This window comes from Anomaloglossus baeobatrachus, chromosome 3 (genome assembly GCF_048569485.1).
Source record: "Anomaloglossus baeobatrachus isolate aAnoBae1 chromosome 3, aAnoBae1.hap1, whole genome shotgun sequence".
NCBI classification, from domain to species: Eukaryota; Metazoa; Chordata; class Amphibia; order Anura; family Aromobatidae; genus Anomaloglossus; species Anomaloglossus baeobatrachus.
Genome location: NC_134355.1, coordinates 20,586,493 through 20,598,597, shown reverse-complemented (window position 1 = coordinate 20,598,597; position 12,105 = coordinate 20,586,493). Strand labels below are relative to the sequence as shown.

At 53.5% G+C, this 12,105-nt stretch overlaps 2 protein-coding genes across 3 annotated transcripts in view; one reads left to right on the top strand and one right to left on the bottom strand.

The window, feature by feature from the left end:
• Positions 1-4,444, bottom strand: part of LOC142295922 (hemoglobin heart muscle subunit alpha-type-like) — a 72,901-nt gene extending 68,457 nt beyond the window's left edge. The window contains exon 1 of the mRNA XM_075339045.1: positions 3,228-4,444. Within this exon, the coding sequence (XP_075195160.1) occupies positions 3,228-3,304 (77 nt within the window). The 5' untranslated portion in view covers positions 3,305-4,444. The remainder of the gene's footprint in view (positions 1-3,227) is intronic.
• Positions 3,248-12,105, top strand: part of ALK (ALK receptor tyrosine kinase) — a 946,570-nt gene continuing 937,712 nt past the window's right edge. For both annotated transcript variants that reach the window (XM_075339043.1, XM_075339042.1), the window contains exon 1: positions 3,248-4,430. In XM_075339043.1, the coding sequence (XP_075195158.1) occupies positions 3,698-4,430 (733 nt within the window). In that variant the 5' untranslated portion in view covers positions 3,248-3,697. The remainder of the gene's footprint in view (positions 4,431-12,105) is intronic.

Below are 12,105 nucleotides of genomic sequence, written 5' to 3'. Positions count from 1 at the left end.
CACCGCTTATTCCATATGATCAGTGCAGCCCCTCAGCAATACGTGGCAGCCCCCTCCTCACAGCCACCGCTGATTCCATATGACCAGTGCAGCCCCTCAGCAATATGTGGCAGCCCCCTCCTCACAGGCACCGCTTATTCCATATGATCAGTGCAGCCCCTCAGCAATACGTGGCAGCCCCCTCCTCACAGGCACCGCTTATTCCATATGATCAGTGCAGCCCCTCAGCAATACGTGGCAGCCCCCTCCTCACAGGCACCACTTATTCCATATGATCAGTGCAGCCCCTCAGCAATACGTGGCAGCCCCCTCCTCACAGCCACCGCTTATTCCATATGATCAGTGCAGCCCCTCAGCAATAAGTGGCAGCCCCCTCCTCACAGGCACCGCTTATTCCATATGATCAGTGCAGCCCCTCAGCAATAAGTGGCAGCCCCCTCCTCACAGGCACCGCTTATTCCATATGATCAGTGCAGCCCCTCAGCAATACGTGGCAGCCCCCTCCTCACAGGCACCACTTATTCCATATGATCAGTGCAGCCCCTCAGCGATAAGTGGCAGCCCCCTCCTCACAGGCACCGCTTATTCCATATGATCAGTGCAGCCCCTCAGCAATACGTGGCAGCCCCCTCCTCACAGCCACCGCTTATTCCATATGATCAGTGCAGCCCCTCAGCAATAAGTGGCAGCCCCCTCCTCACAGGCACCGCTTATTCCATATGATCAGTGCAGCCCCTCAGCAATAAGTGGCAGCCCCCTCCTCACAGGCACCGCTTATTCCATATGATCAGTGCAGCCCCTCAGCAATACGTGGCAGCCCCCTCCTCACAGGCACCACTTATTCCATATGATCAGTGCAGCCCCTCAGCGATAAGTGGCAGCCCCCTCCTCACAGGCACCGCTTATTCCATATGATCAGTGCAGCCCCTCAGCAATACGTGGCAGCCCCCTCCTCACAGGCACCACTTATTCCATATGATCAGTGCAGCCCCTCAGCGATAAGTGGCAGCCCCCTCCTCACAGGCACCGCTGATTCCATATGATCAGTGCAGCCCCTCAGCAATACGTGGCAGCCCCCTCCTCACAGGCACCGCTTATTCCATATGATCAGTGCAGCCCCTCAGCAATACGTGGCAGCCCCCTCCTCACAGGCACCACTTATTCCATATGATCAGTGCAGCCCCTCAGCGATAAGTGGCAGCCCCCTCCTCACAGGCACCGCTTATTCCATATGATCAGTGCAGCCCCTCAGCAATACGTGGCAGCCCCCTCCTCACAGGCACCGCTGATTCCATATGATCAGTGCAGCCCCTCAGCAATACGTGGCAGCCCCCTCCTCACAGGCACCGCTTATTCCATATGATCAGTGCAGCCCCTCAGCAATACGTGGCAGCCCCCTCCTCACAGCCACCGCTTATTCCATATGATCAGTGCAGCCCCTCAGCAATATGTGGCAGCCCCCTCCTCACAGCCACCGCTGATTCCATATGACCAGTGCAGCCCCTCAGCAATACGTGGCAGCCCCCTCCTCACAGGCACCGCTTATTCCATATGATCAGTGCAGCCCCTCAACAATAAGTGGCAGCCCCCTCCTCACAGGCACCGCTTATTCCATATGATCAGTGCAGCCCCTCAGCAATAAGTGGCAGCCCCCTCCTCATAGGCACCGCTTATTCCGTATGATCAGTGCAGCCCCTCAGCAATAAGTGGCAGCCCCCACCTCACAGCCACCGCTGATTCCATATGATTAGTGCAGCCCCTCAGCAATAAGTGGCAGCCCCCTCCTCACAGGCACCGCTGATTCCATATGATCAGTGCAGCCCCTCAGCAATAAGTGGCAGCCCCCTCCTCACAGGCACCACTTATTCCATATGATCAGTGCAGCCCCTCAGCGATAAGTGGCAGCCCCCTCCTCACAGGCACCGCTTATTCCATATGATCAGTGCAGCCCCTCAGTAATAAGTGGCAGCCCCCTCCTCACAGGCACCGCTTATTCCATATGATCAGTGCAGCCCCTCAGCAATAAGTGGCAGCCCCCTCCTCACAGGCATCGCTGATTCCATATGATCAGTGCAGCCCCTCAGCAATACGTGGCAGCCCCCTCCTCACAGCCACCGCTGATTCCATATGACCAGTGCAGCCCCTCAGCAATATGTGGCAGCCCCCTCCTCACAGCCACCGCTTATTCCATATGATCAGTGCAGCCCCTCAGCAATAAGTGGCAGCCCCCTCCTCACAGGCACCGCTTATTCCATATGATCAGTGCAGCCCCTCAACAATAAGTGGCAGCCCCCTCCTCACAGGCACCGCTTATTCCATATGATCAGTGCAGCCCCTCAGCAATAAGTGGCAGCCCCCTCCTCATAGGCACCGCTTATTCCGTATGATCAGTGCAGCCCCTCAGCAATAAGTGGCAGCCCCCACCTCACAGCCACCGCTGATTCCATATGATTAGTGCAGCCCCTCAGCAATAAGTGGCAGCCCCCTCCTCACAGGCACCGCTGATTCCATATGATCAGTGCAGCCCCTCAGCAATAAGTGGCAGCCCCCTCCTCACAGGCACCGCTGATTCCATATGATCAGTGCAGCCCCTCAGCAATAAGTGGCAGCCCCCTCCTCACAGGCACCACTTATTCCATATGATCAGTGCAGCCCCTCAGCGATAAGTGGCAGCCCCCTCCTCACAGGCATCGCTGATTCCATATGATCAGTGCAGCCCCTCAGCAATACGTGGCAGCCCCCTCCTCACAGCCACCGCTGATTCCATATGACCAGTGCAGCCCCTCAGCAATATGTGGCAGCCCCCTCCTCACAGCCACCGCTTATTCCATATGATCAGTGCAGCCCCTCAGCAATAAGTGGCAGCCCCCTCCTCACAGGCATGAAGTATTTATCTAGATAGAGTTTTCTGCATTGATGTCCCTGAGGATCCAAGAAGACAAATGCTGTCCCTGCTCACAAGATAAGACTGAGTGGAGGCAGATCCATGATCTCCTCCAGATCTGCATGCTCCCCCTGTTTGGGCATGCTCCCCCTGTTTGGGCATGCTCCCCCTGATTGGGCACGCTCCCCCTGATTGGGCATGCTCCCCCTGATTGGGCATGCTCCCCGTGATTGGGCATGCTCCCCCTGATTGGGCATGCTCCCCCTGATTGGGCATGCTCCCCCTGATTGGGCATGCTCCCCCTGATTGGACATGCTCTTGGAGCTGCCCAGCTTGACATCACCTGTGCCATCTGATGCCTCCATGCTGGTGGTTGGAGGAGGCAGAGTCTTCTGGATGTAGAGGAGTTGTGCAGCTCATCCAGAGGGTGGCAGTGAGAGGCTGTCACTGGCTGCAGCAAGGAAGAAAATTACATTGGGGAAGACCCAGGAATCCTGAATCTGCTCAGCACTTTCCGAAAAGAGCAGTGTTAGTGTACTACTACTACAAGCCAGACATCATGCCAGCCTGCTGAGCGCATCCCTGCCCTGCAGAGAGGACACACAGGTCTCCTAGATGCCCTCAGATGCCTTCAGGCTCAGGAACATGGGCACACAGCTGTATTTTAGGATGTGACGATCCAGGAACACAACATCCAGGATCTCTATGAAGGCTCATGTAATCTCCAGTCATCACCATAGAAGGGAGAAGATACCAGGAGGTGGACAACTTGGCAGCAGCTCACAGTGAAGACTCCATTGCTTGCAGATCAGTATGAGACCTCAGGAGTGTCACCTGTCAATCTTGGCTCTTGCGTTGTGTGTTTTAGGATGCTGTTCATCTCAGGAGAAAAGCTCAACCTCCAGGGCTTATGGTCGGGCATATCGTGGTCCGAGGGAGCCCGGATTCACTCGGATGAAGAGGAAAAACCTGGCTGTTGACTTTGTCATCCCTGCTGCTTTTAGGAACTCCTTGAGGGATCTGCTAGGTCTGTTTCCTGCAGGGACAGTAAGCATCAACTTCCAGGCGACCTCCAGCCTGGCCCTAGACTGTGGACCTCTGGTGGAGTCGTTGGCCGATCGTCCTGCTGGACCTCAGCACCTGAAGAAGGAGCAGATGTCGGCCAGACCTCAGGCGGCGCCGCTGTCCAAGGTGCTGAAAGTCGGGACCTTGAAAAGTCTGCGCAGATCCAAGCAGCTCCTGGTGGAAGTAGGGGGAGATCTTGTGAGGGATGGATGTGGGGTCGGCTGGGAACCGAGGACCTTGGAGGATGGGAAGAACCTGAGTAATGAGGGCGAAAGAGAAGACCTTCCAAGTTCTGTTCTGAAGAGGAGGCTGGAGTTTAACCTGACCGAGCTGTTCAGCTGGTGGCTGGAGTCTAAGGAGGGCAGGCTGAGGATCAGGCTCATGCCCCAGAGGTCTGCAGCCTTCCCTGGCCGAGAGGACTCCTTATCTGCAGCCCTCGGAGCCTCCCAGCCAAGACTAATGTTCCAGATCCTGCGCAAGGGTAAGACCTTCACATGAGATGTATCTCCTCGCCTGGTGCCAGGGGCAGGAGCACCTCTACTCACACATGTCACGAGTGGGAGACCCTGAGAAGTTTCCAGACACAGATCCTTTATGGCAATACCCAATTGCTGTGATACATGACCCAAGATTTGCTCCATCTGCCCATCCTCTATCCTCCTGCATCTCTTGTTTTCCTCCTTCTTCTCCTCTATCTTCTTCATTTATTTAGCTTTGTTTCTTACTCTCCTTTCTCCCCTCTTTTTCACGCCATTTGTTCCTTCTTCCTATTTTTCTTCTCAAACTCTTCCTTTTTCTCGTCTGTTTCTTTTTTAATTCCTCTCTTACTTCCTTTCCTTCCTCTTCTTTTTCTTATCCTTCTCCACCTCTTTTCTTTTTCGTCCCCTTCTTCTCATTGTCTATTATTCTTTCCTTTCCTCCTCCTTTCTATTCATTCTTCCATATATACTTCACCTTTTTTGTTCTCCCTTTACCAACCCCTCTAATTTTCTTCCGTATTCTTCTCCTCCTTTATTTTTTCCTTCCTCCTCTATTCTCCTAATCCCTTCATCCTTCTCTTCTTTTTCTTCTCCCTCTTTCATAAATACTTCATATTATTTTTTTGTTGCTCTTTCTTTTCCAGTTTTCATTTTCTTCCTTCTGTCTTCTTCACCTTTTTTCCTTCCTGTTTCTTCCTCCACTTCTTCCCCTGATCTTCCTCATTCTTCTTTTCTTCTCTTTCTTACCCTTTCTCACCTTCTTCAGATTATCCTTTGAGATTATAATATTCACATTTTATAAGTAACAAATAGTTAATAACACTGATTTGGTGAGAGAGTCACAAACAAACAGTACAGCAGCTCATTCAGGTATCCCCATGTACCCCCATGTAGCACCATGTATCCCATGTAACCCTATGTAGCACCATGTAGCACCATGTACCCCCATGTAGCACCATGTAACCCACGTGGCATCATGTACCCCTATGTACTCGCATGTACCCCATGTAGCACCATGTACCCCTATGTAGCACCATGTACACCATGTAGCACCATGTACCGCTATGTAGCACCATGTACCCCCATGTAGCACCATGTACCCCATGTATCCCCATGTAGCACCATGTACCCCTATGTAGCACCATGTACCCCCATGTAGCACCATGTACCCCATGTATCCCCATGTAGTACCATGTACCCCTATGTAGTACCATGTACCCCCATGTAGCACCATGTAACCCTATGTAGCACCATGTACCCCCATGTAGCACCATGTACCCCATGTAGTACCATGTACCCCTATGTAGTACCATGTACCCCCATGTAGCACCATGTACCCCTATGTAGTACCATGTATCCCCATGTAGCACCATGTACCCCTATGTAGCACCATGTACCTCCATGTAGCACCATGTACCCCATGTACCCCCATGTTCCATTGTGTACCCCCATGTAGCAGTGCTATCTCAGCTGCCCTCTATATAACATGCCCAGATATTGAGCTCTGAATGCTTCATTTAGTTCAGTTCCTCTGCAGTGTGCTCTGTATGATGAGGATTGGGTTCACTTGTCACAAACCTCAATTCCAAACGACACTGAAAAGTCAGATGCAGCAGTGCTGAGTGTGTGAGGAGCAGCAGAGCTGAGTGTGTGAGGAGCAGCAGAGCTGAGTGTGTGGGGTGCAGCAGAGTTGAGTGTGTGGGGTGCAGCAGACCTGTGTTGGGGGGTGCAGCAGAGCTGTATTGGGGGGTGCAGCAGGGCTGAGTGTGTGGGGTGCAGATGAGCTGAGTATGTAGGGTGCAGCAGGGCAGAGCTGTGTTAGGGGGGTGCAGCAGACCTGTGTTGGGGGGTGCAGCAGCGCTGAGTGTGTGGGGTGCAGTAGAGCTGAGTGTGTGAGGTGCAGCAGAGCTGAGTGTGTGAGGTCCAGCAGAGCTGAGTGTGTGGGGTGCAGCAGACCTGTGTTGGGGGGTGTAGCAGAGCTGAGTGTGTGGGGTGCAGATGAGCTGAGTATGTAGGGTGCAGCAGGGCAGAGCTGTGTTAGGGGGGTGCAGCAGACCTGTGTTGGGGGGTGCAGCAGCGCTGAGTGTGTGGGGTGCAGTAGAGCTGAGTGTGTGAGGTGCAGCAGAGCTGAGTGTGTGAGGTCCAGCAGAGCTGAGTGTGTGGGGTGCAGCAGACCTGTGTTGGGGGGTGTAGCAGAGCTGAGTGTGTGGGGTGCAGCAGACCTGTGTTGGGGGGTGTAGCAGAGCTGAGTGTGTGGGGTGCAGCAGGAATGAGTGTGAGGGGTGCAGCAGAGCTGAGTGTGTGAGGTCCAGCAGAGCTGAGTGTGTGGGGTGCAGCAGACCTGTGTTGGGGGGTGTAGCAGAGCTGAGTGTGTGGGGTGCAGCAGGAATGAGTGTGAGGGGTGCAGCAGAGCTGAGTGTGTGAGGTGCAGCAGAGCTGAGTGTGTGAGGTCCAGCAGAGCTGAGTGTGTGGGGTGCAGCAGACCTGTGTTGGGGGGTGTAGCAGAGCTGAGTGTGTGGGGTGCAGCAGGAATGAGTGTGAGGGGTGCAGCAGAGCTGAGTGTGTGAGGAGCAGTAGAGCTGTGTTAGGGGGTGCAGCAGAGCTGAGTGTGTGAGGTGCAGCAGAGCTGAGTGTGTGAGGTCCAGCAGAGCTGAGTGTGTGGGGTGCAGCAGACCTGTGTTGGGGGGGGGGTGCAGCAAAGCTGTGTTGGGGGGTGCAGCAGGGCTGAGTATGTGGGGTGTAGCAAAGCCAAGTGTGTGGGGTGCAGCAGAGCTGAGTGTGTGGGGTGCAGATGAGCTGAGTATGTAGAGTGCAGCAGGGCAGAGCTGTGTTGGGGGGGTGCAGCAGACCTGTGTTGGGGGGGTGCAGCAGCGCTGAGTGTGTGGGGTGCAGTAGAGCTGAGTGTGTGAGGTGCAGCAGAGCTAAGTGTGTGAGGTCCAGCAGAGCTGAGTGTGTGAGGTCCAGCAGAGCTGAATGTGTGGGGTGCAGCAGACCTGTGTTGGGGGGGGGGGGGGTGCAGCAAAGCTGTGTTGGGGGGTGCAGCAGGGCTGAGTATGTGGGGTGTAGCAAAGTCAAGTGTGTGGGGTGCAGCAGAGCTGAGTGTGTGGGGTGCAGATGAGCTGAGTATGTAGAGTGCAGCAGGGCAGAGCTGTGTTGGGGGGGTGCAGCAGACCTGTGTTGGGGGGGTGCAGCAGCGCTGAGTGTGTGGGGTGCAGTAGAGCTGAGTGTGTGAGGTGCAGCAGAGCTAAGTGTGTGAGGTCCAGCAGAGCTGAGTGTGTGGGGTGCAGCAGACCTGTGTTGGGGGGTGCAGCAGAGCTGAGTGTGTGGGGTGCAGCAGACCTGTGTTGGGGGGTGTAGCAGAGCTGAGTGTGTGGGGTGCAGCAGAGCTGTGTTAGGGGGTGCAGTAGAGCTGTGTTAGGGAGTGCAGCAGAGCTGAGTGTGTGGGGTGCAGTAGAGCTGAGTGTGTGAGGTGCAGCAGAGCTAAGTGTGTGAGGTCCAGCAGAGCTGAGTGTGTGGGGTGCAGCAGACCTGTGTTGGGGGGTGCAGCAGAGCTGAGTGTGTGGGGTGCAGCAGACCTGTGTTGGGGGGGGGGTGCAGCAGAGCTGTGTTGGGGGGTGCAGCAGGGCTGAGTATGTGGGGTGTAGCAAAGCCAAGTGTGTGGGGTGCAGCAGAGCTGAGTGTGTGGGGTGCAGATGAGCTGAGTATGTAGAGTGCAGCAGGGCAGAGCTGTGTTGGGGGGGTGCAGCAGACCTGTGTTGGGGGGGTGCAGCAGCGCTGAGTGTGTGGGGTGCAGTAGAGCTGAGTGTGTGAGGTGCAGCAGAGCTAAGTGTGTGAGGTCCAGCAGAGCTGAGTGTGTGGGGTGCAGCAGACCTGTGTTGGGGGGTGCAGCAGAGCTGAGTGTGTGGGGTGCAGCAGACCTGTGTTGGGGGGTGTAGCAGAGCTGAGTGTGTGGGGTGCAGCAGAGCTGAGTGTGTGGGGTGCAGTAGAGCTGTGTTAGGGGGTGCAGTAGAGCTGAGTGTGTGAGGTGCAGCAGAGCTGAGTGTGTGAGGTCCAGCAGAGCTGAATGTGTGGGGTGCAGCAGACCTGTGTTGGGGGGTGCAGTAGAGCTGTGTTAGGGGGTGCAGCAGAGCTGAGTGTGTGAGGTGCAGCAGAGCTGAGTGTGTGAGGTCCAGCAGAGCTGAGTGTGTGGGGTGCAGCAGTCCTTGGTTGGGGGGGGGGTGCAGCAGAGCTGTGTTGGGGGGTGCAGCAGGGCTGAGTGTGTGGGGTGTAGCAAAGCCAAGTGTGTGGGGTGCAGCAGAGCTGAGTGTGTGGGGTGCAGATGAGCTGAGTATGTAGGGTGCAGCAGGGCAGAGCTGTGTTGGGGGGTGCAGCAGACCTGTGTTGGGGGGTGCAGCAGCGCTGAGTGTGTGGGGTGCAGTAGAGCTGAGTGTGTGAGGTGCAGCAGAGCTAAGTGTGTGAGGTCCAGCAGAGCTGAGTGTGTGGGGTGCAGCAGACCTGTGTTGGGGGGTGTAGCAGAGCTGAGTGTGTGGGGTGCAGTAGAGCTGTGTTAGGGGGTGCAGCAGAGCTGAGTATGTTAGGTGCAGTATTGCTGTGTTAGAGGGGTGCAGCAGAGCTGAGCTGTGTTAGAGGGGTGCAGCAGAGCTGAGCTGTGTTAGAGGGGTGCAGCAGAGCTGAGTATGTGGGGTGCAGTATTGCTGTGTTAGAGGGGTGCTGGGTGTCAGAGCAGACAGAGGTGTCCTGATTGGAAAACACTGAGTGAACAGATGTAGCAGAGCCGATTTAATCAGTGGCTTTCAGATGCGTCTGTATTTGACAATATGTCTCATAAAAAGAGGAAACGTTGTCATTTTTGGGACCGTTCATCCCTTCTCTGCACATGTGATATATTCCCTGAACTGTACAAAACGGTGAATGTGGGGATTTGGGGTCACTATTGTTGGGGTGCAGAGTGTGTTGTGTCCGGATATCATCCGTGCAGATATCTACAGTGAATATGAACATCACAATCTATCCTCTGACATCTGGGGGCTGGAGAAGTCGCCCCCATGTGCCCTCCATGCTGGGGGTCGTAGCTTCCTAACAATGGTGGCGCCCCCTGGCCTGTGCCTGGATGATCAGGTCCTTCCCGGGAGCTTCTGTAGCTGGGGTCAGAAATGTGTAGAAACATATATACCGTATGTAGATATAGAAATATACATATCTCTGCAGCGCTGCTCATGGCCTCTAGAGGGCGCTGACAACAAGAGCATTGACTTTTCTATCCAGGTTATTGCAGATCCTCCAACTTCAATGGTCTCAACTTAAAAAAAACGCCTAAGGGCAGACACAATGGAGGAGGCGTCCGGGATGCGGCTCTGCTGCGTCTTTCCTAGATGTCAGATTTTACCTTTCTTGAGATCTATTGGGGCTAAAAGTTAAAAGTCATAGCAAGAGATCCACAAGGTCACGTTATCTGTGATCGGTTTCTGGGTTCTCTCCGGTTCTTAGCTGTAATTAAGAAGAGAAGCAAAATGGAAACCAAACGGTCCCGTGACCGGAGGCTGATAAGTCGGTACATGTTCTGTACGGATCTGATACTTTACTTTCCACTTTGGCAGGATAAATCGTGTAACATAAGCCGGTGTCACAGGTGTGTCATGCTTGACAGACAGTCCTGTGGTGTCCAGCTGTAGAAGGTCGCAGTGTTTGGCTACACAAGCTGCTTTCTAAGTCTCCCTTTTCCCCTGCTTGGGGTTAATCCCTTTCTCTTTAGGACCCTGCTGATTTCCTCACCTTATTGATTGTTAATCTTGACCACTTTCCTTTGTGTGTTTAAATACCCTCATTCCCACTTAAGCAGGCTTTACATGCTACGATTTCGCTACAGCGATCTCGTTGGGGTCACGGATTTTGTGACGCACATCCGGCCACTGTAGCGATGTCGTAGCGTGTGACTCCTAGGAGCGATTTTGGATCGTTGCAAAAACGTCCAAAATTGCTCCTCGTAGACATGGGGGTCCGCTGCCAGTTATCGCTGCTGTCGCAGGGGCGAAGTTGTTCCTCGTTCCTGCGGCAGTGCACATCGCTACATGTGAGGAACATCTCCTTACCTGCCTCCGGCCACAATGTGTAAGGAAGGAGGTGGGCGGGATGTTACGTCCCGCTCATCTCCGCCCCTCCGCTTTCATTGGGCGGCCGCTTAGTGACGTCGCTGAGACGCCAAACGGACCGCCCCCTTAGAAAGGAGGCGGTACGCCAGTAACAGCGACGTCGCTATGCAGGTAAGTATGTGTCACGGGGGTGCCAGATTTTGTGCGCAACGGGCAGCGATATGCCCGTTTCGCACAAACGATGGGGGTGGGTCGCATGCTAGCGATATCGGGCCGGATATCGCAGCATGTAAAGCCACCCTTACTCTGTGCTGGTGATAGATTTAAAAGCCCTTTACAGGTCTTCAGTGCAAGCAGGCGGCTTGCATTCATCTGGAGACACTTTGTCATTGTAGTTCCTCTCCCTGAGTCATCTGAAGATTATTTATTTGTTCACTTCCCCTTGTGTGTGCTCCCTGTGTCTTCCTTAGAGCTTAGTGGGGTTGACTAAGCGCTCATCCCATCTGCTCCTTACCTAGGGCCCAGCTCAGGGTCCGGTATCCTACTCAGCGCATAAGTGCGGATCCTGTCCAGGGTGAAGGACCCCAGTGGACAATTGTTTTTTGGTCAGGGGTCTCTATCTCCCCCTTCCCTAGACCCAGGGTTACCCTTCCCTTTCGCTGTTCTCTTGGTATACCCCCGTACCTAGCGTGGCACCTGGGCTGCTGGTCTGGGGGCCATTTGCTGCTCACAAAGTGAAGGGTTCCAAACCCAATTTTGGAAATATTTATATATACTTTTATTGCATTTTTCTGGTCAAATCCATTAACTAAAAGGGGCACCACAGACTGAACCCCCTGAATCAGCACAATAAATAAATACTGTTCACTGCTGTAATGCACGGCTGAGCTGGGGTCTGTAAAGAGGGGCCAGAGAATGGAACCGTCCCCCTCTATTACATCCATGTGACCTAATCATTTAAGGGTAGCCTAAAGAAGATTCCCCCAAAGTGCATGAGTTATCATTCCTCATTATGGAAGGTTCCAGCATAAACTTCTCAAATTTTAGCACAACTTATTGTTATTCTGTACAATGATTGTAAATCTAAACTCCAGGAAACCAGTGAAATGGACTCAAATTTGGGAAATGCTGGGTGCAGTTCCTGCATTGAACACTAGGGGCATAGTCACTAGAAATGGATAACACCTGAATTTTCCTGCAAATTGAATGAAGCCTTTTGTGGATGAATAAGTATCATTGAGAGAAGTCACAGATAATCTGCTAGTGATGTATACGCCGACTAAGTCTTTTTTAGGGTCGGCTTCACACATCATGTTTTGAAAAATGTGATGATCCATTCTTTGGTCCGTGTCCACTTTCTCCAATCCTTGTTACATTCCTTTTTCTAGTAAGAAGGAAGTACCATTTTCAGCTTCTACTGCCCATTAAACAATAAAATACGGACAGCGCACGGATGATGTATTTGTTGCATCCGTTTTTTTCACAGTCATTCATTTACATGGGGGGGTTTGGTCCGCAGCATGGATCACAGTAGGACGGCTCTGTGATTTTTTGCAATCAGTCTGCAAAAATAAAAACAAAATGGATA